General features: G+C 42.8%; 1 protein-coding gene across 1 annotated transcript; it reads left to right on the top strand.

The window, feature by feature from the left end:
• Nucleotides 1-2,053: 2,053 nt before the first annotated feature.
• On the top strand, nt 2,054-21,540 carry ARSI (arylsulfatase family member I). The gene is made up of 2 exons (XM_066590391.1): nt 2,054-3,300; nt 19,389-21,540. The coding sequence occupies exons 1-2, from the start codon at nt 2,981-2,983 to the stop codon at nt 20,794-20,796; spliced, it is 1,728 nt and encodes a 575-aa protein (XP_066446488.1). The 5' UTR covers nt 2,054-2,980; the 3' UTR covers nt 20,797-21,540.
• The last annotated feature ends 6,301 nt before the right edge of the window (nt 21,541-27,841 follow it).

Genomic DNA, 27,841 nt, shown 5'->3' with positions numbered 1-27,841 from the left:
GCTGGTGCAAGGCACTATGCAATAGCCTAGTTAGGGTCCCGACTCCCCGGGTCCACCGTTGGTCATCAATGTAGAAAGGAAGAACCAGGCAGCATTCATTAAAATCCTCTTCTTTATTGAGAAAACATGAGGAAGCAAGCAGCCATATGTACCATATGTACCAAGATCATATGTATGATCATCATCAGTAACTGTGACAGTAGTGACTGTGTCCTCCTCTAGGCAATTTATGTGGTAGGTGTATGGAACAGCATCGCTAGACTGAGTAATTGACTTAATTTAACCCTTTCCAATCCACTGTCTGACCTGTCAAGACATTATGATTTAAGGCTGTACAGCTTCGATGTTGGAAGACGTCCGTCGGGGTTCTCTTACTGTATATTGCCAGCCTCTCTGCTGTCGGAGCCTATCCAACGTGTCACCTCATGCAGTACTGGCTTTAGCCAGGATATAGCACCATTATATAACGGCAGAAAAAGAGTAAGCCCCCTAGGAAAACCAGGATACAAATTGGATTGGAAAGGGTTAAGAGCACATAACCCTAATTAGATCTGGGTCAGTTAGAATTGAGATCACATTACCATCTGAGTTAAAAAGAGGCTGGAAGATTCAGACAGAAAGAAGTAACTAACAAGGTAACACTAGCCAACTTATATATACTGTGGGAATAGCTACATACCATCTTTCCCCCAAAATAAGACCCTGTCATATTAATTTTTGCCCCAAAAGAGGCATAGTGTCTTTTATTCAGGGGGTGTCTTGTACTCACCTAGCAGGTCTCCGGCACTGCGGCAGGCTTCCGTGTAGTCCTTAACACTGAAGGAGCATCTCTTGCTGCTAACGGGCCTTGAATACCCCACCTCCAACAAGCGAATGCTTTGATTGGTTCACGAGCACTTCTTCAGCCAATCAGAGCCGGCACTCGATGAAGCAATCACAGCCATTCATTGAATGTCATCATATATATATATGAAAAAATGTGGCTACTATGAATAAGAAACCCATACAAACAAATTCAAGGCAACTGTGCTAACCACTGAGCCACCAGGCTGCTTTCTCCTCTTCCTCCATAAATATATGCATTATATACAGTAAATAAAAAAGTGTTTATTATAAAAAAAGAAACCCACACAAACACAGGAAGAACATACAAACTCCATGCAGATGTTGGCCAGGTTTGAACCTAGTACCCCAACGCTGCTAAGCAACAGTGCTAATGACTGAGCCACCATTATTGTTGCTCCTCTTCCTTGTTCTCCTCTTCTTCCTTCTCCAACCCACCTGGATTCGCCCAAGAGAAACCGCCTGAGGTTCAGGTTTGCCGCAAACTAAACTTTTAGCCCAACCTGAAGCAAGGTTCGACTGGTTCAGTTCACTCAACACTAATCATAATATGATACAACTAATATTTGCTTCATTCTGTATTACTTGATTTCCGTGGAGTTGCACAATAGTATGTTTTTTTCAGTGAGTCTCCTGACACTTATTTCATAGCTGGCAGGCAGCTGATATTTATTGAAGATGTCAACATGTCGCCTTCATTCTTTCAGGAGGAGGGGGGGGGGGGGGGGCTTATTAACCACGGTGATCGATGCCAAGTTTTATTATGACACAAATTCCCATTTCAGTCCATGGGAGTTTCCTAGCTCTGGTGACAAATGAAATATATTTGTTATGTCTTGTCCGTTTCCTGTATGAAAAGCTCTGCCAGGCCAAAATGTGCCACAAATAACTCCAGGTAATGCAACAAAATGTGACCCAGATGTAGGGAGTCAAAAGCAATTTCTTTGTAGTCTATGGACTAAATATAGGACTGTGCATAATTAGCCAGGACCGTCCTGCTTTGCAGATGCCACTTGAAAGCTTCTCAGCCTGCAACTCCATAAAAGACCATCAATTACTTTGCAGAAACTTCCAGCAAGGACTTGTAAATGACTTACAGTGTGTGGCAGTAACTACTTGACCTCATCAAATAAGACATGGCTGACCTTGAATATTTGCCTTTATTCGTCTGCAGTATGGAAGGCTGGATCATTTCTGCACACAGTTTATTGAATCTGCTAGAGGAATAGTAAAAAGGAGGCACACTAGGACCCTGAAGTGTTCCACACTGACTTTTTGAAGCTTTTACGGAGTAGAGGAACTGGGAGGGACCAACATCCCCGATCGCTCCTTAAACCTGCCAGTGCCTGCCACATCCAAACAGATGCTTTAACTACTACTTATTTACTTGGACACCTCTCTCTCACTCCTGTCTAAAGAGAGCCTCTCATTTCGCTGGCTGTGTGAGCATCCAGATAAGTTTAGGGAAATCATCCAGAGTCCTGCTTGGCTGGGACACAAATTCATCCCATACAGTATATTTGGCAGCTCCGCTTGACTCAGTCAAAAAAAAAAAGTTTTGCAAAAGTTTTGGAGCCGGAGGATACAGGACTAGGTTCGGCAGGATTAAAAAACACTTACAAAGCAATTAGACTCAAGGATCAACCGAACGTCTCAGCTTGTGGTCTACTGTACGTATAATCAGATTCCATAGGAAACCTAAATTACAAAGCATAAAAGCCATGTGTGGTGGGAATGCCTTTGCTTTCGAGGAACAGACGAAAGAGACTGATTTAATATCATGGATGACTATTTAGCTCTTGCTGTACCCACGTTGTGCACGTGAGTGATCGCTTGGATTCCTCAGGTAAGGACTTCTCGCGGACACGTGTTGAAGGCACCATTCCAAAACGTTCTGAGTGCCCAACATTTTTGCATGTGACTTCCCTATGACTTCTTTAGGAAGACTGACCGGCTTTCATTCTGCAAGAAGTACAGGATAACCAATCATGCTGATAATATGATTTGGATGGACTTTGTAGGACACTGGATGATCATTTTGAACTTGGGCTTCAGTTATGTACTGTAGATATTGCCATTAGCCTTTGATTTATTATTTTTTTTTACTATTTCTATCTGTGGTTGTTGGGACTTGGTTATGGCTGTTCAAACTCTTACAGGATTTTCTCTGGTCAGCCTGTTAAGCTTCAGTTACATGTCTTGGGATTGGATGAAGCCTACTGTACTTGGTGACAGTCCTGGAGATGATCCGTCTAAACTTCAGGCAACACCTTCTTCTAGACCTCCACATATTATATTCATCTTGACTGATGACCAAGGCTACCATGACATTGGGTACCATGGATCGGATATACAAACTCCAACTCTGGACAGGTTAGCTGCTGAGGGGGTCAAGCTGGAGAATTATTATGTCCAACCCATCTGTACTCCCTCTCGTAGTGGGCTTATCACTGGCAGGTAAGAAAATGTTATGCTATCGAGCAAGCAATTAAAATTTACACTGTGCAATGTTAATATCTGTAAGCACTTCCGGAAATTTAGTTGCTGGTTAGGTGTAGTACACATTTTTGGTTACTATTATTATTATTGCTGTGCTCTTCAAAAAGTTTCAAACTTTTGAAAACTTAAGGAGTCCTATGTCTGCTTGTAAGATGTTGACTTCTTAGTTAAAAGAATTGTGGGCCCCTATGTTACAGATCTCGTGGAAATTCAGTTGGCAAATGCCAGAAGTAGACTTCCTAGAGGGTCATTTGCTGAGGGACTAAAGTTACTGAAAATGTAAACAAGAGAACACTTGTGTAGCCAGAAGCCCTTGCCAAGAAAGGAACTATGTTGGCCCCTTTCCAGTTTGATATTAACACTTTCGATGAAGGATGGTGGAATGTAAATATTGAGTGTAGGCTCAAGCTCCTGCACACAATCATCTTTTTCAGTTTCTGTAAAGGTTCCCTGAATGGGTTAACATGTTAAAAAAAAGCTAAATAATACAGATTCTGTGTTCTTAGTGCCCACAAGGACCATTTTGCCTTCAGGTGTAGAATTTCTTCTGCGCATGTAGATTCCCTGGTGGAATCGTCTTTCTGGTTCTAGAGAAGATAGGATGTACTTACCTGAGAGCTGTCTGTTTAATGTGAAACCGGAGGGATGGAAAAGCTCAAACACAATGAATCAAACATTATAAATTAGAAAGCCGGGAAGGGATATAGAAGGGATGCTCTCTCTGGAGCAAAGTCATCAGAGCCATTTTAAATCAGTGCTCAAAAAAGGTGCATGAGATTGTGGTGAAGGCCTCTGTTTTTTATCATCTTGCAATATGCTTACAACATTCAGTAGATTGTCCTTCAGAATTACATTACCTCTTACTTACCATATCATTTCCACTAATATTTTGTTTTTGTCACCTGGTCACATTATGTTACCACACCAAAACCCACTCATGTTAGGACCCTATAAGTACAAGAAGATCAGATGCATCTTCCAAGTGCCAGACATTATAATTGGCACAACACATAATACATCTACCCATCATCACCCTTTATTAATCAGATGATTTGGGGCCACTTAGGGTTCCCTGAGAATGTTCCACTATCTAATGGACTTTCAATTAGCAAGTACACACAGATGTTCCAGGTCCTCCACCCAAATCGGCCCAACGAACTCGATTGTGTATCTACGACCATCTGATTTTATTTTCTAATATCTGCATTGTAAAAAAGGTCTTTATATCATCCACCCTACTGAAACCCACATTTTCCACTCTTTAGCTAAAAATACTCTCATGGCTCCATTGGTCATAGGCACCATTGTCAAATCCCAATGTCCATGATAACTGAAAGCCCTTGTACATAGGCTGATGTGGGCACTTAAAAAAGCACCAATAATGACACAGACCATCCTTGATGTATTTCACTCTTTCTAATCTTATTGTCTCATTCTAGATAAGTGCTTCTAGAGGTGTCTGGTAGCCCCTTGCTCTGGCCATCAAAGAAATGTATGGGTCAACTCGATCACTGAAGGTTCCTTGCGATTGTTTCATTATCAAATGGGCTTTCTACTAACAAGTACACATGGATGTTCCACATCCACCAACCAGTGTATATTTTCATTGGCCTAATCAACTAGATTGTGTTTCCCTTTCCATCGGATTTATCTTCTAATATCTACACTATCAAACGGACCTTCACATCATCCATCCAACTGAGGTCCACCTTTCTGATCCTATTGTCTCATCCTAGATAAGCGTTACTAGAGATGTCTGGCAGACGTTTGTGAGTCCACTCGATCACTGAGATTGCACTAACAAGTACATACGGATGTTCCAGGCTGACTACCCAATGAATCTTCTCATTGGCCCAACCAGTAGATTATGTACAGTATCTCTGGCCATCTGCTTTATCCTTTAATATCTGCACCTTCAAACAGATTCATATAAGCCACCCTACCAAGATCCACATTTTCCAGTCTCTAGCTAAAAATATTCTCATTGCTCCATTTGGCAGAAACGCTGTTAGCAAATCCCAATGCTCATATTATATCCATGATGACTAGGGGCTCTTTTACATGGGTGGGCGTTTAAACAAGCAATGATCAATGTGATTGGCACTTGTTTAAATAGGGTTCATACAGGCTGATGCCAACTGTGCTGGAGACGAACAATCATTAATATGATCATTTGCCCCCAATACAGTACTATCATTATCAGTAAACTATTCCCCATTCACACAGGAAGATATTCTACTAATAATGATCAATTTTTTGTGCATTCAGCCAAGGAATGAACATTTTCTCATTCATCAGTTGATCGTTTGCACTTCTAGCGAATGTTCATGCCCAATTGTTGGGCTATGTAATAGGCCCTTTACACAGATCGTTCTTGACAGATTTCGGTCTTTCTGATCCTATTGTCTCATCCTCGATAAGCCCTTCTAGAGATGTCTGTCAACCGCTTGTTCCTGCAGCCATAGAAACGCCGTGTCTGTTTGACCAAATCTACCAATTTCTAATGGTATTGGGAGAGATAGGTGATGAATGAATGGTTATACTCTCTTCTCTATAGACATCTTGATCTCTGCAGTCACATTATTGAAAATGTATTGATATGCATAGCCCTGACCAGCGATCAATATTTTTGAAAGTCGATCGACATTCATTTAACGGCAACCTACAAGCTCGGGGGCACTACTACCAACAGCAAGTGGCTCATTTCCACCAACTATACTATTCCCAGTGACACCACCCAGCGGGAGTCACAAAATAAGGCATACCAGAACAAGGATTCAGTATAATTTTGGAGGAAACATAACCACTATCACTGTTCCCCCACCAATTTCACACCAACTCCGAGGACCCCAACCCCGCCAACCAAGCTGCTATGACAATATGCCCCCCAAGCTTGTAGTGCACAGGACTAACACATCGCCAACAACCCACAACCCTTCTCCAATCAAGAGCATTATCCTGGCTAAAGCAACCAACCCCACACAGAGGGAGGGTGGAACATTGTAAAATGATGCTGCCGGAATGCATGCTTAGCGCTGGGGATGGCCTTTAGTTCCTCTCCTTCCCTGTTTCCCACACTTCCTCCACTTACTACCCCACCTACTCTCCTCCCTTCCCTGTAGGCCCTGTTATGTTTGCCAGCGCCCCAGCTTCACCTATATCCGACTCCTGTTTTCACCCAGTATCACCCCATTTGGAGAACTGGACAGTCCCCTTATAACTCATGTCCAGGGAATCCCGCATGAAATCCAGCACTGCCCGCGGCCAATGAGCCCTGCTTACCTGCATTTCCCCGGCAGCCTTGTCCGTGCAGATCCCTCCACTTCCGGGTTCGCTGTACTGTGCATGGTCCTCACGGTTCACTGTCGGACATGCACAGTACAGTTTCCTGCTTTCCCACGGAGCCACCATGTCTGCAGTGTCAGCTGCGAGTGTGCCGCGGATCGGACGGCTTTCATTGACTTCAATGGAAGCCGTCAGTGTTGGATCCGCACAAAAATGGAGCATGCTGCAAAAGGTCCTCAAATCGAATCTGCAAACTTTTAATCCATTTGTGGACGCCCATGCATCTCTATGGACGGCTTCATTTGTGGATCTCCCACTCTGGTTCCCGGCGCAGATTCCGAAAATCAAGTTTGCCCTTACACTTTCCTCCAACTATGGACTGTAATATTGTCTTCAGCTTTTGCTCTAGCCCAGGCCCACTGGTTATTGAATTAGTCTACGAGGCTACAAGTTATATCGGTGCATCATTGCTGTCACTAATCTAGAACTTTGTTTACCAGGAACAGACAACTTCCCGCTCTCCAGCTGTTCATAGCGACAGCTGCAGAGCCAGATTGTATCATACACCAGAAAAGAGGTCAGAGCAGTACTCACAGATGGGGTAGGGGAGCCGAAGGAAAAGACATTGTGCTTGGAAAGAAACGTAAAAGATCAAATATATTAAGTCGTTGATCGATATTAGAAGCTGACCCAGAGCCACTGCATCTGGTCCATAGTAGTTTACCAACTTAGATACATTATATTGGCTTTACTATATCTCTTTCTCTTCCCTGGCAGATCCAGATGCCATTCCATCAATGCCGGGAACACTGTAACAACCCAGAATTGGTACTTGGATGCATCGTGGATGCATTAAATATCATGTATTTGGAGACTATTGGCATTGATGCAAGATGAAGGGATGTAACTAGAGGGATGGGAACGACATGGTGTCCAGGTGCTAAAATATAGATCAAGGGGGCCAGCAAGAGATTAATATTCAATTTTAACACAAATTTCTGAATGTATATCATAGAGACACTTGCAGAGATTGTACCAGAATTACAAGTTACCCCCTAACCATAGGATAGGGGATAACTTGCTGATTGGTGAGGGTCTCACCGCTGAGACCCCCACTGATTCTGAGAACAGGGGTCCTATGATTCCCTGTTCTCTTCGCTGAGGATATGCTTTTCCTACCCGCGGTGACATCAGAGTGAATGGAGTGCTGGTTGAGCATGTGCGGTTGGTGCTACATTCATTTCAATGGAGCAAACGGAAATTCCCTGAGCGCTTGTTAAGTACAACCGCTTGACTATCTCTGACAGTCCCATTGGAAATGAACGGAGAGTCAGAGTGACCAGCACTCCATTGATCCTTCCTCCTCACTGCAGGAGGTGTAGTAAGCCTGCAGTGAGGAAGATGGAGGAAACGGGACTCCTGTTCTTGGGATTGGTGGGGGCTTCAGCTGTAAGACCGCCGGAAATCAACAAGTTATTTACTATCCTTTAGATATGGGATACCTTGCAATTCTGGTAGGGTTGCTCACACCCGCATTGGAGGATCAATTCGAAGCTTCTGTCACAGATTTCCATTAAAATCCCAGACGAAGTAGCTCTGCATGCAGCACTGCTTAGTAACGTAGTATGTTAGGCCAAAAAAAGACATACGTCTATCCAGTTCAACCCATTATTCCCGAATATTGATCCAGAGGAAGGCAAAAAAAAAAAAAAAAGCTCAATGAGATAGAAGTCAATTTTCCCCATTAAAGGAAAAAATGCCTTCCCAACTTCAATATGGCAATCAGAAGAATCACTGGATCAACAACCCTTGAAAAGTTATTAATGATTATAAAAAAATTAAATTTTGTTATTTGTATAGTGCCAACTTATTACGCAGCACTATTACGCCCCTCTTGTACTCTTTTATCTAATTCGCCATCACCACGTCCTCAGGCAGAGAGATCCACAGTCTCACTGCTCTTACAGTAAAGAACCCCCTTCTATGTTGTGTAGAAACCTTCTTTCTTCTACATGTAAAGGGCGCCCCCTTGTTTCTATCACAGTCCTGGGTATAAATACATGATGGGAGAGATCCTTGTATTGTCCCCTGATATATATTTACACATAGTTATCTATGTATAAACTGTCTTTTTTGTAAATAAATAATCTTAATTTTGATAATCTCTCTGGATATTGTAGTCCACCCATTCCATTTATTACTTTCATTACCCACCTTTGTACCCGCTCAAGCTCGGAAGTATTCTTCTTGATTACCGGTGCCCAAAACTGTCCACAATATTCCATGTGTGGTCTGACCGGTGACTTGTAAAGAGGATGAACAATCTTCTCATCATGTGCCTCTAGACCTCTTCTCATGCACCCCATAATCCTATCTGCCTTAGTGACGGCCCCATAGTGTTTTTACGTCCTGCCGTTGCAGCATATGTATGGAGGGAGATAGCACCACTATCTCCCTCCATACAGCGCGGGTGTCAGGTGTTTATTACAGCTGACACCCGCGGGCAATAGCTGCAATAGGCCGTGCCTTGGGAGACTGCCTATCAAGCCATCCCCGTGGGGTGGCTTGATAGGCTGACTGTCAGAATGCAGTGTGATGTAATGCTATGGCATTACTTCATACTGCATATATAATCTAAGCATCGCTGGATGTGGTCCTCTAAATAAAAATAAAAAAAAGTTTTACTAATTATTAAAAAAAAAGTAATAAAAGTTAAAAAAAACAAAACATTTGCCATATTTGCAATAAAAAAATCAAAGTAATAAACCAAAAATACGTGTTTGGTATCGCTGCGTCCGTAAAAGTCCGATCTATCAAAGTAATACATTATTTACCGCACATGGTGAACATGGTCTGAAAAAAAGATAAAGAACGCCAGCAATGCACTTTTTTGGTCATCCTATCTCCAAGAAAAATTTTTATAAAAAGCAACCAAAAAGTCAATTGTATGCAAAAATGGTACCAACGGAAACGACAGGACATACTGCACAAAATGAGCCCTCACATAGCTATGTCGACAGAAAAATAAAAAAGTTATTGTGCACAGAAAATAATTTAAAACAATTAAATATCTTAAAAAAAATACAAGTGGTACAGCAAAAAAAAAGCTATATAAGTTTGGTATCGTAGTAATCGTACCGACCCATAGAATAAAGTTATCAGGTCATTTTTGTTGCAGTTTGTGCGCCGTAGAAACAAGACGCACTGAAAGAGGGTGGAATGTCGTTTTTTTCCCTTTTCTCTCCATTTAGAATTTTTTAAAAGTTTTTCAGTACATTATATGGTACAATATATAGCACTATTAAAAACTACAACTCATCCTGCAAAAAACAAGCCCTCATACAGCGACATCGATGGATAAATAAAAGTAGCTATGATTTTTTAAAAGGGAGGAAAAAACGAAAATGGAAAAAGGCAAAAAAGCTCCGTCACTAAGGGGTTAATTACTTTGCATAGTTGTATATCATCTGAAAATATTGATATTTTACTGTGCAATCCTTCTACCAGGTCATTAATAAATATATTAAAAAGAATAGGGCCCAGTACTGCCCTCTGTGGTACCCCACTAGTAATGGTGACCCAATCAGAGTATGTACCATTTATTACCCCCCACTGCTTTCTATCACTGAGCAGTTACTTACCCCCTTACACACATTCTTGCCCAGACCAAGCATTCTCATATACAACCATTTATGCGGCACAGTATCAAATACTTTGTAAAAGTCCAGCTACACAAGATTCAGTAACTCCTCCCAGTCCAGAACTTACCTCCTTGTAGAAGCTGATCAGGTCGGTGTGACAGGAACGATCCCTCATGAACCCGTGCTGATACGTAGTTTTACAGCCATTCTCATTGAGGTCCTCCAGGATAGCATCTTTTAGAAACCCTTCAAACATTTTACCCACAATAGAAGTCAGACTTACTGGCCTGTAGTTTCCAGGTTCCATTTGTGACCCCTTTTGCAATATGGGTACAACATTGGCTATACACCAATCCAGTGGAACAGACCCAGTCACTATTGAGTCCTTAAGTATAAGAAACAGGGGTCTGTCTATCACATTTCGTAATTCCCTTCGGAACCGGGGTGTACACCATCTGAAACCAGTGATTTTTGTCTATTTTAATCTTTTTAGGTTGAGCGTAACTTTTACTCTCCTTAGCATTAAGTCTCTCTGTCTCCATTTGCTGCTTTTATTTGATTTTTACATAATTAATTTTTTACCTTATAGGTTTTTAGTGCTTTTTCGCTGCCGTCTTGTTCTAGCAGTTTAAACACTTTCTTTTTGCTGTTTATTCTCCCCTTTACATCTTTATTGAGCCACATTGGTTTTCTCCTATTCCCATTCCCCTTCTTACTAGAGGAGACCTCCCCCTGGTGGTCAGAGGGCATGTCATGCAAAAGTATTGCTAACCCTGTAATTGCTTTCCCCTCATCTGCATGCTTTGTAAACTCATTGGGGTGTTCCAGTTCAGGCCTAGCCTCCCCGATTCTCTTCCCTCTACCCCTTTCTAACTGTCACCCAGCTGGCTGCCTGCTTATCCTGCTCTCCCGAACTACAATCCACCCCCGCATCAACCCCAGCGAATACTCAGTGAGCAGCAAACTCCTTTTCATGGTGCCAATGGATCTCAGTGTTACAAGCTGCTCATTCAGATCACGAATCCTGTAAATGTGCAACCCGCTCACATCTCCTACAGCAGTATACACCCAGCTGTACAAGGACTGCATACATGGCACAAGATGTACGCCGGACGGCATGGTCAATCATAGAATACATTCTAGATGGGGATCATACAGACGCTAACACAGGGGCAGTACACTCATCTATAGAAGAAACTAAACTTTTCACAGTATAGACAGTTAAAACTTAAAGGGGTTGTCCCGCGCCGAAACGTTTTTTTTTTTTTTTTCAATAGCCCCCCCGTTCGGCGCGAGACAAACCCGATGCAGGGGTAAAAAAAAACAACCGTCCGGTACTTACCCGAATCCCGGCGCTGCTGCGACTTCGTACTTACCTTGCTAAGATGGCCGCCGGGATCTTCTCCCTCGGTGGACCGCAGGTCTTCTGTGCGGTCCATTGCCGATTCCAGCCTCCTGATTGGCTGGAATCGGCACACGTGACGGGGCGGAGCTACGAGGAGCCGCTCTCCAGCACGAGCGGCCCCATTCAGAAGAAAGAAGACCGGACTGCGCAAGCGTGTCTAATCGGGCGATTAGACGCTGAAATTAGACGGCACCATGGAGACGAGGACGCCAGCAATGGAACAGGTAAGTGAATAACTTCTGTATGGCTCATAATTAATGCACGATGTACATTACAAAGTGCATTAATATGGCCATACAGAAGTGCTGAACCCCACTTGCTGCCGCGGGACAACCCCTTTAATTTTATTAGGTATATATTAAAACCTGGGGCTCGAAGTCCATCAATATCAACCTAAAATATTATAAAGACGATAGTGTGTGAGATTGAAACCTTCAAAAAAATCTAATTCTGTCCGTCCCACCTTATGTTACTATGTGTATAGTTTCTTGGTCGGAGAACAATCCACACTGAGATTCAAAATTAGTTCAATTGATCTGTTTGTACCCTGTTTCCCTGAAAATAAGACAGTGTCTTATATTAATTTTTGTTCAAAAAGGTTTAACTTTTTTACATGTATAGCTGCCTGGACGCTATTTAAATTAACATTTTTTAATTAACTGTTAGCAGGGCTTAATTTTGGAGTAGGGCTTATATTTCAAGCATCCTCAAAAAGCCTGAAAAATCATTTTGCATCCTCAAAAATTCTGGAAAATCATGCTATGTCTTATTTTCAGGGAATGTCTTATTTTCAGGGAAACAAGGGTAGTTTTAGCTACGTAATTTTTGTTTCTGATGTAGTGAGTGTTCCTATTGGTTCATAGCTTGACACGTTTACTTCTGCTCATCAGGAGACCTATGAACTCACAATGAATCTAATTTCTCTTTTTTATTTAGAAAGCTGTTATATTCCGTAGACATATCAGAAGATCTTTTTGTGATAGATCACGAATCAATCTACTTCAATATACCTCATAGACGACGTGATCTCTTGGTCTTTTACATGCACTAATAATGAATATATTCCAGCAGGTATTTAATAATAATAATAATAATAATAATCTTTATTTGTATGGCGCCAACTTATTCCGCAGCGCTTTCAGGCATGGATAAATGCAAAACAATACAATTACAATATAAGGTACATTGGGTTAGACACAAATGGGTTGAGGGTGGTACAGGAGGTGCACGGGGTGGGGAACACAGGCAATAGGAAATATTATGTACAGATCATTTATCAGAAGGCAAACAGGGTGGCGCACCATAGGGAGGGGCGAGGGACTAGGTCAGGAGATTTGGTATGCTTCCCTGAAGAGGTGCGTTTTTAAGGCACGTCTGAAATTTCGTGCATCGGGAATTGTCCGGATGCCTTGGGGTAGAGCATTCCAGAGGATGGGTGCTGCTCTGGTGAAGTCCTGTAGGCGAGCATGTGAGGTTCGTATTACAGGGGTGTTTAGTCTGAGTGTGTTAGCCGATCGGAGTGAGCGGGCTGGGTGGTGTACAGACAGGAGGGAGGCGATGTATGGTGGCGCAGCGCCATGCAGAGCTTTGTGAGTGAGGTAGAGGAGTTTAAATTTAGTTCTGCAGTGGATGGGCAGCCAATGCAGCGACTGGCATAATGCAGAGGCGTCTGAGTAACGACTGGATAGAAAAATGAGTCTAGCTGCTGCAATTAGTATGGATTGGAGCGGAGCGAGTCTAGTGTGGGGGAGGCCAATGAGTAGCGAGTTGCAGTAGTCAAGCCGGGAGTGGATGAGCGCAACCACGAGCGTCTTTAGCGTGTCCGTGGTTAGGAACGGACGTATTTTAGCAATATTTCTGAGGTGCATGTGGCATGTTTGGGCCAGAGATTGGATATGGGGGGCAAAGGAGAGGTCAGAGTCCAGTGTGACCCCAAGGCATCGGGCATGCCGTCGGGGGGTTATGATGGTGCCAGACACTGGAATGGAGATGTTGAGGGGAGGTCGGTTAGAAGGTGGAAAGACAAGGAGGTCAGTTTTAGAGAGGTTTAGTTTGAGAAAAAGGGAGGACATGGTGTTAGAGACAGCGGACAGACAGTCGGTGATATTTTGGAGGAATGGTCCAGAGATCACACGAGAGGAGGTGTATAGTTGGGTGTCGTCAGCATAGAGATGGTATTGGAGGCCGAATCTGTGGATGGTTTGTCCAATTGGGGCAGTATAGATAGAGCAAAGCAGGGGACCAAGGACCGAGCCCTGGGGTACCCCGACAGCGAGAGGAAGTGGAGCAGAGATCGAACCAGCAAAGGAAACACTGAAAGAGCGGTCAGAGAGGTAGGAGGAGAACCAGGGGAGAGCAGTATCCTTTAGACCAATAGAGTGGAGCATAGTGAGAAGGAGATTATGGTCGACAGTGTCAAATGCAGCAGACAGGTCAAGGAGGATTAGTAGAGAGTAATCACCTCTCGACTTTGCAGTCATCAGGTCATTTGTTACTTTTGTAAGGGCAGTTTCGGTCGAGTGTAGAGAGCGGAAACCAGACTGGAGGGGGTCGAGGAGTGAGTTGTCAGAGAGAAAGCGAGTAAGCCGGGAGTAGACCAGGCGTTCCAGTAATTTGGAGATAAAGAGGAGGTTTGAGACGGGTCGGTAGTTAGCAGCATTAGTCGGGTCCAGGGTTGGTTTTTTAAGCAGAGGGGATATAATGGAGTGTTTGAATGAGGAGGGAAAAGTGCCAGAAATTAGGGAGAGGTTGCAGATTGTGGTAAGGTGAGTAATGAGAGCTGGGGAAAGGGAGCGGAGGAGGTGAGAGGGGAGAGGGTCGCTGGCGCAGGTGGTAGGGCGGGCAGTGGAAAGGAGCCTGGAGACTTCTTCCTCTGTCGTTGGTTCTAGCGTAGATAGTGAGTAGGTGCTGGGTGCAATGCTGATGAAGCTGGGATCAGGGCTATCCATGCAGCTTTCAGAGATTTCTTTTCGAATGTGGTCGATTTATTTTCTTTGAAATAGGCAGCTAGTTCTCCAGCAGTCAGGTCTGTCGCAGGGGCCTGTTCCTTGGGGCTGAGGAGGGAGTGAAAGGTCTCAAAGAGTTGTTTGGGGTTGTGGGATAGTGAGGAGACAAGGGAGGTGAAATAAACTTGTTTGGCATGGTGAAGGGCTAGGTTATACGTTTTAAGCATGAATTTGAAGTGGAAGAAGTCTGCTGGCAGCTTTGACTTTCTCCACAGCCGCTCGGCGCACCTAGAGCACCGCCGGATGAAGCGTGTTTGGGACGTGAGCCAGGGTTGCCGTGGTCTACGTTTGACAGCTCGCGTCACGGGCGGTGCCACTTCATCCAGGGCACGGCTGAGGGTGGTGTGGTAGTATTCGGCTGCCAGGTTAGGGCAGGGGAGGCGAGAGATGGGCGATAGGGAGGACTGAATAGCTTCGGCAAACTGTTTAGTGCGGACAGACTGGAGGTTCCTAGAGGTGCGATAGATAGGAGGGTCAGGAGAGATGCTAGGGTGCCTGATGGAGAAAGAGAGAAGGTTGTGATCCGAGAGTGGAAGTGGGGAGTTAGTAAAGTGAGAAGCAGAGCAGAGACGGAGGAAAACTAAATCGAGAGTGTTACCATCTCTATGAGTGGGGGAGTCAGAGATTAGCGATAGGCCAAGGGAGGAGGTAAGTGTTAAGAGCCGGGAGGCAGATGAGGAGCTAGAGTCGTTAGTAGGAATGTTGAAATCACCAAGGATGAGGGTTGGGATTTCACAGGATAGGAAGTGGGGGAGCCAGGCAGCAAAGTGGTCTAGAAACAGGCGGGTAGGACCTGGGGGGCGGTAAATAACTGCAACACGCAGAGGCAGTGGGCGGAAGAGTCGCAGGGTGTGGACTTCGAAGGAGTGAAAGGTAAGCGAGGGAGCTGCGGGAATGACCTGGAAGGTACAGTTTGGGGAGAGGATGATGCCTACTCCTCCACCGCGTCTGTCATCCGATCTGGGGGTGTGGGAGAACTGCAGGCCATCATAGGACAATGCAGCGGGGGAGGTAGAATCGGACTGCTGTATCCAGGTTTCCGTGAGGGCGAGCAAGTTCAAGTGTTTACTGGTGAAAAGGTCATGGATAGTTGGGAGTTTGTTACACGCAGATTGGGAGTTCCATAGGGCGCATTTGAATGGGGCAGGGGGGGCATTTTGGTAGAGAACAGTACGGGGTGGGCCTGGGTTGGGGGAGATGTCCCCTGCAGCTAGGAGTAGCAGAGTAGCAAGGGTGAGCACATGGCTAGGGGATTTGTGTGGGTGTCTGAGGTGTTTCTTTGCAGTATTAGGGGGTTGAAGGCATCTTAGGAAGTTGAACAGTGCATGGGAGCCATACATAGGTGAGGAGAGGAGGGAAGGGCTGATGTGGATGGAGTGTGTTGGGGCTGGGCGTTGGAAGAAAGTGTGAAGGCTTGAAAAGAGGATAAAGAAGGAGATCAGTGCTAAGAGGAGAGTATTTCCCTCCAAGCTTTGGGCACTTGTGCATGTTACCTGTCTCCTGCTCTGTCGAACTGCGCTGTATAACTGCATCATTCAACAGCATCAAACACTTGTTGCTGGAGACATCAGGTGAGGCTGCCTCAGGGGAGGCATGGAGGGTAGAACTGACTTTAAAGTTCTGGCTATAGGACTTCAGCTGGGAGTGGCTTGTTACATTTCACTAGTCAACCAGCTGACCCACCTTTAGATGGCTAATGAACAAGATGGGGGGGGGGGGCGCTTTATTGCCCTCTTACAAAAACAAACTGTCCAGCAACACTAAGATGAGACAGGGAGAAAACTATTTGGGGGAGGTGATGAGGAAAATACATATAGTACAAATAGTGTCTATTCAATTTATATGAAGCAATGGGACATACCATTGCGCACAGATAATGACAGATTTAAAGGTATCACAGCAGATTCAGTGGAGGGAAGGCGGAGCAATCAAATTCAGATGGAGTGGAGCAATGGATGAGTGAAATACTCTCCTAGTTTCATATACTCATAAAATCACTAGAGGTATTTATATGCTTTCGGGGTAACTGCATACAATGTCTCTCTACGATCTGCTCATAGGTATCTATATCTATGACTACTTTATTTAGTATAGCTGTCTCCCACATACATGATGTCCACCCCTCCAGTCAATATCTATGAGGCGTCAGGCCACGATTTGAAAATACGTCGGTTATATTTTAAATATGCGCGGACAGTCGCTGATGCAGAAACACTCATTTTATGGAGTCTGCGTAGGGAGATAATATATCTCCCTATGCCTGTCCACACTCTGGAAGGAGTGCTCTATGTGCCCAGGGCTAAAATAGATCTGCCCGACCACTAGCAGATTTCTGCAGATTCGGCTTGTAATCTATCGAATATCTCAGAGCAGCATTTCCCCTCAGGTAGCCCTCTTTCATTAGGGTGCTTTAGATTTCTGCCTGCATAGATTCTAAATAAAGATTTCAAAATAACAAACAAATATAGCTCATGGCCTGGATGGTAGGCCACAAGTGAAAAGCCTACCATCCAGGCCATAAGTTATATCTGTGTCGAGCTATGAACCAATAGGAACACTCACTACATCAGATATAAAAATTACATAGCTAAAACTACAAACAGATCAATTGAACTAATTTTGAAACTCAGTGTGGATTGTTCTCCCACCAAGAAACTATACACATACTAACCTAAGGTGGGACGAACAGAATTTGATTGTTTTGAAGCTTTCAATCTCATACACTATGGTCTTTATAATATTTTAGGTTGATACTGATGGACTTCGAGCCCCAGGTTTTAATAAATACCTAATAAAATTAAGTTTTAACTGTCTATACTGTGAAAAGTTTAGGGATTATACAGACAATTTAGGTAAAAGTAATATATGCAAAAATTTCAATTAAGCAGTAATTAAATAAATTAGTCTTCCAAAGTCCCTCAGCTCAGTTTCAGGGCTGTTTCAGACGACCGTATATCAGCCGGGTATTCACGCTGGCCGATATACGGCATCTCTGTCTGCAGGGGGAGGAGGCTGGAAGAGACTGGAGCAGTGCCCTGAGCTCCCACCCCCTCTCCACCAACTCTCCACCCCTCTGCACTATTTTCAATGAGAGGAGGCTGGACGGGGGCGGAGCCAATTCATGGAACTTAGCCCCGCCCCCATTGCAAATAGTGCAGAGGGGCGGAGAGGAGGCAGAGAGGGGGCGGGGGCTCAGAGCACTGCTCTTGGCTCTTCCAGCCTCCTCCCCCTGCAGACAGAGACGCCGTATATCGGCCGGCGTAAATACCCGGCCGATATACGGTGGTCTGAATCCACCCTCAACCAGCATAAAAATCATGGCTGGTTCGCTCCCCTCCTGCTGCGTCTAAACGCTCCCTGCTCAGTGTTTCACTTAAAATGTGAAGTACTAAGCAAGAAGTTAGTGAGCCGTGAGCGATACCCAGTGATGATCTGCCTGTCTAAACATTTTGAATCAGTGCGAACAATTAGTGGTGACGTCACCCGCTCGTGTGATCGTTTAGATGACAGTTGTCCCGTGTAAATGAAGCATTAGAGGACAGCCACGCGGACTCCCTTGGCTTGCCCGCTCACTTGTGATTTATATAGCTCATATCTGTAGTGCTTCTGCTCCACCTCTGTTTGAAATGGACAAAGGAAGTTCCACGGATGCAATTTATTAGACCCTTGTTGAGTAACCCCGACCCTAATTACTCACATGTGCAAAGCCATGGATACTGAAACTCACAAGCAGACTATATGTGCTTTTTTATATGTAACAATCTTTAACAATATACCCCCCCCCCCCCAATATAACCCCCTTAATACAATGTATTTAACCTCTAGGAAAAAAAGACAATGTAACAGAATGTCTAAACTAAAAGGCTACTATGACTCGACATAAATTTAAAAAAAAACTAATGGAAATAAAATAGGGAAAGATGCAATCAGCAGTTCCACTAGTTCCAAGACGCACACTTAACCCTTTCCAACCCACTGTCTGACGTCTAAAGACATTCTGATTGAAGCCTGTACAGCTCCGATGTCGGAAGATGTCCGGCAGGGTATTCTTACTGTATATTACTGCTCTGTTGTCGGGGACCTCTCCAGCATGTCCCATACCACAGTACTGGCTCTAGCCAGCAGATGGCGCCATTGTATAATGGCAGAAAGAGAAAGCCCCCTAGGAAACCCTGAATCCAAAATTGGATTGCAAAGGGTTAAGACACAATACACTTCGAACATAGAACACTCACTCAGCTCACATGCTCACTTAGGTTTTGATTTATATAGCTCTTAACTGTAGTGCTTCTGTTCTTCCTCTGTTTGGAATCTGCTTCTTCATAGAAAATGCTTGGGGATAAAACTGAATCCAGATGGACCCCATTATAGGCAATAGGGTATATTCATTGCCATTCAGGCCCAGCATGTGCTGGATCTACCATTGTTTTGCATTAGGATGGAGTTAAACAACGGAACTAGTTAGTGGCAAAGTGAACAAGCCTTCAGAAGCACAGATAAAGCTTTCTTTGCTTACCAAATTGAAGCCAAAGTCATGAAGTCACCTGCTATGCAGTCTACCATCATCGGTAGATCCTCATGGTTTATATCCCGCTGAAAGCAGAAATAATCCTACATTAACTCATTGACTCAATACTGTTGAACTTTTTCAATCTATTGTTTTCTGTTGCTATAAAGTATATATTCTGATTGTCCTTTTTTTTCCTGCAGGTATCAGATCCATACTGGTTTACAACACTCCATAATTCGTCCTCGACAACCTAATTGTTTGCCCCTTCAACAAATCACACTGCCCCAGAAACTCCAGGAAGCTGGATATGCAACACACATGGTGGGAAAGTGGCACTTGGGATTCTATAAGAAAGAGTGCCTCCCGACAAGACGTGGTTTTGACACCTTTCTTGGTTCCTTGACTGGCAACGTAGACTATTACAGTTATGACAACTGTGATGGACCTGGAGTATGTGGCTTTGATCTACATGAGGGAGAGAATGTAGCTTGGGATCTTGCCGGCAAGTACTCCACCATTCTCTATTCCCAACGTGTAAGCCACATCTTGGCAGCTCATAACCCACAACAACCAATATTTATATACATATCTTTCCAGGCAGTGCACACTCCCCTTCAGTCCCCTCGAGAGTACATATATCAATATAGGAATATGGGCAATGTAGCGAGGCGCAAGTATGCTGCCATGGTAACCTGTATGGATGTGGCTGTAAAAAACATCACAAGGGCATTGAAAAAGTATGGTTACTATGACAATAGTGTTATCATCTTCTCATCAGACAATGGAGGTCAAACATTTTCTGGTGGGAGTAATTGGCCTTTAAGGGGTCGTAAAGGAACATATTGGGAAGGAGGTATAAGAAGCTTGGGTTTTGTCCATAGCCCATTGATCAAAAAGAAAAGAAGGTCTAGTAGGACGTTAATGCACATAACAGACTGGTATCCAACATTGGTAAAATTAGCAGGGGGGAACATTTCAGACACAGATGGCCTAGATGGTTATGATATGTGGCCATCAATCAACGAAGGAAAGGAATCACTTCGGACCGAAATACTGCACAATATTGACCCGTTATACAATCTTGCTAAATCAGGGTCCATGGAAGAGGGCCAAGGAATATGGAATACTGCTATTCAAGCCTCTATAAGAGTCAAAGACTTTAAGTTGATAACAGGAGATCCTGGTTATAGTGACTGGATTCCACCTCAGACCCTCACCAACTTTCCAGGAACCTGGTGGAATTTAGAACGTCATACCGATGGATCCCGTAAATCTGTATGGCTCTTCAACATCACGGCAGATCCTTACGAGCGTCAAGACTTGTCTGCCCAGAAGCCAGAAGTAGTTAAAGAGTTATTGGCACGTCTGGCTTTTTATAACCGTACTGCAATTCCAGTTCGATATCCTAATGAGGACCCGAGAGGTAATCCAGAACTCAATGGTGGTGCATGGGGGCCATGGGCTAGCGAGGAAGAGGAAGACGAAGAAGAGAATTGGATTAGAGAAGGACGTTTAAAGAGCACAAATAAAAAGAAAAAATGCAAGATTTGCAAGTTGAGATCTTTCTTCAGAAAGCTAAACACACGTCTTATGTCTAACCGCATCTGAAAGTTTACAGGAGGCTTTTAGGGAAATATTTTTGGCCTTGTTTTTGAATCAATTTGAAGAAATTCTAAGACTTGAAATCTATAATCCCAATGGATTATACAGACGAAGCTTTTCTAAGGTTGAAATGTAATCAAACACAATTGCATTCTAATAGTAAAGGGAATATTTACCAGTTTTGTACAACTTTGGTGCCTTAAGGACAACTAAGAGTCTTAACCATTTCAAACATGAAGAAAATATAAACTTTTTTGTACCACGGACAGTATTTACTATGACATTTCTTAAAAAGATGGGAGTCAAGCCATTAAACTTTGTGGTTGCGGATAATTTTGAGTCAGTGCAGATGCAAAAAGTCAATTTTACAAGTATTTCCAAGTAATTTCCAAATAACCTGTTTGTGACAACCACCAAAAATTGTAGGGAACAATGGTGCTCTCTAAGAGTGACATTTTTGAAGAAGAGGCCAATATATGAAAAAGATAAGAGAACTGAACATTCATCACAGAAAATTAGGTGGTCTTCTCAAAGAGGTATTCTTTTGAGTGGCTTTACTATATTATACCTGTACTTGACTGCGTAACACCTTTATGATAGGGTTCCCATATCTGGAGTGTAAGATGTATTCACCAAACTACTATTTTACCATATCCCTGGCAAAACATTGTTCACTAGACAATGGCAGTCAACCAAAAGACAATCTCCATTGCAAACAGATGATCAATAAAAAAAATGGAATGTTCTAAATTGTGACTCAACAGACTTTTTGTTATTTGCTTGACTATTCTTTAGACATACATATGTAAATAAAATAGGCAAGGCCGTATAAACTATGTGGTGCCAACTGCAGGGGATGGTTTTAATGGAACATAGGTTGAGTTGAATATTAAGACACAACAAAAATCGGTATCCAATACTATTGAAATTCCAGAATATAGTGGCTAGATCACTGGGATTTGTGGTCATCAATCAGTGAAGGCAAAAGATTGTCTTGGATTGATATTCTGCATAATATAGACCCTTTGTATTACTTGCCATGCCAATATCTAAAGAATATGGTCACAAAATCAAAGATTAAAGAATCTAATAATGATTTTAAGGTCTATAAAAGATGGCTCAGTAATCAAACATGGAGGGGATGTTGAAGGGTTTAGTTGTCAAGTCAAAGTCTATAGAAGATGTTGAAAGAATCAAGAATTAACATAGTATATAAGGCCGAAAAAAGATACATGTCCATCCAGTACAGCCTATTACCCCCCAATGTTAATCCAGAGGAAGAAAAAAAAAAAGCCCAATGAGGTAGAAGCCAATTTTCCCCATTTGAAGGGAAAACATTTCTTCCTGACTCCAGAATAATTCCCGGATGAACAACCCTTTTAAAGTTATTAATGACTAGCTGATATACCCGGCTTCACCTGAGTTAATTTGGTGCAGGTGTTTACCTGTTGTTCGCACGGAGAATTTTATGAAGTTGTGGTTACTTCAGAGGAACCAAGGAATAAAATCTGTATACATAAGGAAGAGCATTAGATTCTTCTCAGACTGCATGTACTGATGTCCTTACCCCTACCACTGTCACTTTTTACCCTTAAAGGTAACGTACCTTTTATTCAAATTTACTCTCAGACTGGAGATTGCAGCCCCTTCTTAGCCTTGAAGGCATGCTGCATGCCTGCAGTCCATGGACACTTCCTTATGTACTTTACAGCCTTTTAGTATATGCACACAGAGGTCAGTTAGATTCTCCTCAGTATATACACATAGATGAGCATAGATTCTCCTCAGTATATACACATAGTGCTGAGGTAGATTCTCCTCAGTATATACACACAGAGGTGAGGTAGATTCTCCTTCAGTACATACACACAGAAGTAAGGTAGATTCTCCTCAATATATACACATAGAGGTGATTTAGATTCTCCTCAGTATATACACATAGAGGGGAGGTAGATTCTCCTCAGTATATACACATAGAGGTGAGGTAGATGTTCTCAGTATATACATATAGAGGTGAGGTAGATGTTTTCAGTATATACATATAGAGGTGAGGTAGATTCTCCTCAGTTTATACACATAGAGGTGAGGCAGATTCTCCTCAGTATATACACATAGAGTTGAGGTAGATTCTCTACAGTATATACACATAGAGGTGAGGTAGAGTCTCCTCAGTATATACACATAGAGGTGAGGTAAATTCTCCTCAGTATATACACATAGAGGTGAGGTAGATTCTCTTCAGTATATACACTCAGAGGTGAGGTAGAATCTCCTCAGAATATACACATAGAGGAGCGTTAGATTCTCCTCAGTATATACACATAGAAGTGAGGTAGATTCTCCTTAGTATATACACATAGAGGAGTGCTAGAATCTCCTCAGTATATACACATAGAGGAGCATTAGATTCTCCTCAGTATATACACATAGAGGTGAGGTAGATTCTCCTTAGTATATACACATAGAGGAGTGTTAGATTCTCCTCAGTATATACAGATAGAGGTGAGGTAGATTCTCTGTAGTATATACACATAGAGGTGAGGTAGATTCTCTTCAATATATACACATAGAGGTGAGGTAGATTCTCTTCAGTATATACACATAGAGGTGAAGTAGATTCTCTGTAGTATATACACATAGAAGTGAGGTAGATTCTCTTCAGTATATACACATAGAGGTGAGGTAGATTCTCCTCAGTATATACACATACAGGTAAGGTAGAATCATTATATAGGCACAGAGAAGCGTTAGATTCTCCTTAGTATATACACAAAGAGGTGAGGTAGATTCTCCTAAGTATATACACATAGAGGTGAGGTAGATTCTCCTCAGTATATACACAAAGAGGTGAGGTAGATTCTCCTCAGTATATACACATAGAGGTGAGGTAGATTCTCTGTAGTATATACACATAGAGGTGAGGTAGATTCTCTTCAGTATATACACATAGAGGTGAGGTAGATTCTCCTCAGTATATACACATAGAGGAGTGTTATATTCTCAGCAGTATATACACATAGAGGTGAGGTAGATTCTCCTCAGTATATACGCAGAGAGGTGAGCTAGATTCTCCTCAGTATATACACATAGAGGTGAGGTAGAGTCTCCTCAGTATATACACATACAGGTGAGGTAGAATCTCCTCAGTATATACACACAGAGGAGTGTTAGATTCTCCTCAGTATATACACATACAGGTAAGGTAGAATCAGTATATACGCACAGAGAAGCGTTAGATTCTCCTTAGTATATACACATAGAGGTGAGGTAGATTCTCTTCAGTATATACACATAGAGGTGAGGTAGATTCTCCTCAGTATATACACATAGAGGTGAGGTAGATTCTCCTCAGTATATACACATAGAGGTGAGGTAGATTCTCCTCAGTATATACACATAGAGGTGAGGCTAATTCTCCTCAGTATATACACATAGAGGTGAGGTAGATTCTCCTCAGTATATACACATAGAGGTGAGGTAGATTCTGCTCAGTATATACACATAGAGGTGAGGTAGATTCTCCTCAGTATATACACATAGAGGTGAGGTAGATTCTCTTCACTATATACACATAGAGGTGAGGTGGATTCTCCTCAGTATATACACATAGAGGTGAGGTAGATTCTCAGTATATACACTAGAGGTGAGGTGGATTCTCCTCAATATAGAAATAATTTCCCTGGGCTTTATGGTTTCTGAGAAAAGAACTCTCCCATGTATTGTGGATTTTTCGCAGTTTTACACACATAGAATATTAATGTTGCAACCCCTTTACTTTTCCTATTTCCAGCCTAAAGAATGGTCATGGCAAATTTAACTTTTGTGCGTTACAGATGTGAGTTATTAGCTACATTACATAGGGGGGTCACTTACTTTTGCACTTAGAATTGAATAATCAAGTTGTGACCCCTTTACCTTTCCTATTTATAATGTAAAGAAAGCCCTGCTAAATTTCAAGTTTGTACGACATCAGGAAGTTAGAAAATTAGTGGTGAGCCTGTCAGTGAGTCAGTGAGGGTTTTCACGTTTATATATATATATAGATTATAACATATAATATTGTTTTGCTTAGGAAAGACATCCAGGCCCCTCTTGTACTCTTTATTGAATTTGCCATAACCATATCTTTAGGCAGAGAGTTCCATAATCTCACTGCTCTTACAGTAAAGAACCCCCTTCTGTGTTGTATAGAAACCTCCTTTCCTCTAGACGTAGAGGGCGCCCTCTTGTTACAGTCACAGTCCAGGGTATAAATAGATGGTGGGAGAGATCTTAGTATTGACCCCTGATATATTTATACATAGTTATTAGGTTGCCCCTCAGCTGTCTTTTTTTTTTTAACCTAAATAATCCAAATTTTGATAACCTCTCTGGGTATTGTAGTCCGCCCATTCCATTAATTACTTTAGTAGCCCATCTTTGTACCTGCTCAAGCTCTGATATTTCCTTCTTGAGTACCGGGGCCCAAAACTGTCCACAATATTCCATGTGTGGTCTGATCAGTGACTTGTGTAGAGGAAGAACAATGTTCTTTTCATGTTCCTCTAGACCTCTTCTGTTGCCTCCCATGATCCTATTTGCCTTGGCAGCAGCTGCCTGACACTGGTTGGTCCAGTTAACTAAAACCCTTAAGTCCTTTTCTTACCCAAGAAGGTAACAAAGGGTCTAGTTGGCAAGTCAAGGTCCGTAGAGGATGTTAAAAAAAAACAAGGATTAAGAGAGTAATAAAGATTCTAGTTGCCAAGTGAAAGGATAGGGGGGCTGACAAAAATATGGAAACACCATGCAAAATGCATGTCTTAATTTACATGGGATTATAAATTATATTTCAATAAGACATGTAGCAACCAATTTTAAATGTTGGTAATATGACACATACGTTGCCAGGCAACAGTGAACAACTACCTGAGCAACAAGATTTCATTGGTCAGGGGTCTGAGTCACTTAGCTGCTGTTATCAGCAAGCTCCCAAAACCAACCCAAGCAGGGCAAGAGGTGAAGTCAACACAAATTTGTAGGGAAAGCGCTCAGCCAAGCAGGGGACACAAGGGCAGCTCAATGCTAATGGTTAAAATCCCATGCCTCTCGTACGCCGTTTGGCAAAAAATGTATGAAACTTATTCAAAATTTTAACACCACATTCGGCACTTTTCCAAAAAGCTGGCATGTCTTAGTGGGACACGCGTGGTCACCCACAAGCTGACATATTCACCATAATTTATGCCATAAACAATTAGACAGAACTGGCATATGAAAATATTTGTGTGAAGGACTGCTTCACACCGGCGTATGTCCACCACGCTCGTCGCTACGAAGCGTAGTTGCGCATGAACCAGCTAAAAAAAAAATATATATATTTTTTTACCTTTCAAACTCCATGCTATTCCGTGTGAGTTTGAAAAAAACAACAGGAAGATGGGTCGGGCCCGTTCTTCACTGCATGTAGTATTATCACCCGAGAATCCCGATAGTGAAAACAAACCTATTGAAACCCATGGTTTTGTTTCATCCGGTTATGTAGCCGTTATTTTCATGGCCGCGCAACAGGGCAAAATCACCCCCATGTATTTAAGCTTTAAGATGTTTGCGCCTCTTAGAAATCTTAAGTGCATCTTACCCCATTTCAGTTTACTAGATTGATCCGAGATTTGCTACATGAACATAAAATGTTTGAAGAGTCGTGGTTGTGAACTTCTTAATCTGGTTGGTTAGGTGGTTGTTTAGAGCGTCACTTTGTGTTTGGATATCTAATATAAAAAAGCCTACAGGTCTCTCTCTGTTTGTCTGTTTCTCTCTCTCTGTCTGTCTTTCTTTCTGTCTTGCTCTGTCTCTCTGTCTGTCTCTTTTGCTCTCTTTCTGTCTCTCTCTGTCTGTCTGTCCCTCTCTGTCTGTTTCTCTCACTCTCTATCGCTCTCTCTTTCTGTCTCTATTGCTCTCTCTCTCTGTCTCTCCATCACTCTCTCTATGTCTTTCTATCGCTTTCACTGGGTTTCTCTATCGCTCTCTCTCTCTTTCTATCGCTCTCTTTCTGTCTATCACTCTCTCTGTTTTTATATTGCTCTTTCTCTCTCTGTTTCTCTTTGTTTCTCTATTGCTCTCTGTCTATCACTCTGTCTCTGTATGCTCTCTCTCTGTTTCTCTCTCTCTATCGCGCACTCTCTCTGTCTCTTTATCGCTATCTCTATCTCTCTATTGTTCTCTTTCTATCTGTCTCTCTATTGCTCTCTGTCTGTTTCTCTATCGCTCTCTCTCTGTTTCTTTATTGCTCTCTTTCTGTCTGTCTCTGTTGTGCTCTCTCTATCTGTCTGTCTCTCTATCACTCTTTCTCTCACTGCCTCGCTCTCTATCGCTATCTCTGCCTCTATCGCTCTCTCTGTCTCTCTATTATTGACTTTCTATTGCTGTCTCTCTCCCTCGGTCTCTCTATCACTCTCTCTGTCTCTATCGCTCTCTCTCTCTGTCTCTCTATCGCTCTTGGTTGGGCAGTGTATGGTGTAGCTTAGCAGTGTATGCTGTGTTGCTTAGCAACGCTTCACTCATTCCAGCACATGCCTGAAGCACAGCAGCGCCACCCATTGACTTAACATTGCAACTTTCAACCCACCTGACAGTCCCTAAATGTATTAAACTCACATTTGATGATTTTACGGCAGCGGTGAGCATGTGTGTCATCTAATGACACCAACATCATCCACCAAAGTTACAGCAGAGGGGTCAAAGTGCGGTGCACGAAAAAGCATGTAGGCTTCTTTATATTAGATATTACGTCTTGATACGTCAGGGTCTTGGTCTCCATCTTCAAGTGATCAGTATTAATTCAAGGCTAGTGGCCAATTCCAATTCACTAGCAATTAATGCAGTGAAGGAGCCACTTTGGAACTCGTGCTTTGCTGAAATCAGCTGATCCTTGTAAGTTCACGGGCTTATGAGTATTAGGCTAGTAAGCAAAATAGCTGCCTGTACGGCGTGCAAGTCAAAGACAAACTCTCATCTGGTGACTCTGTTTTCTCTCGCTTTCTCCAGAAATTGCAGTTGTGACATCTATAAAACC

This window comes from Eleutherodactylus coqui, chromosome 2 (genome assembly GCF_035609145.1).
Source record: "Eleutherodactylus coqui strain aEleCoq1 chromosome 2, aEleCoq1.hap1, whole genome shotgun sequence".
Classification (NCBI taxonomy): domain Eukaryota; kingdom Metazoa; phylum Chordata; class Amphibia; order Anura; family Eleutherodactylidae; genus Eleutherodactylus; species Eleutherodactylus coqui.
Note: the sequence above shows the minus strand (reverse complement) of the source record. Positions and strands in the feature narration are given on the sequence as shown.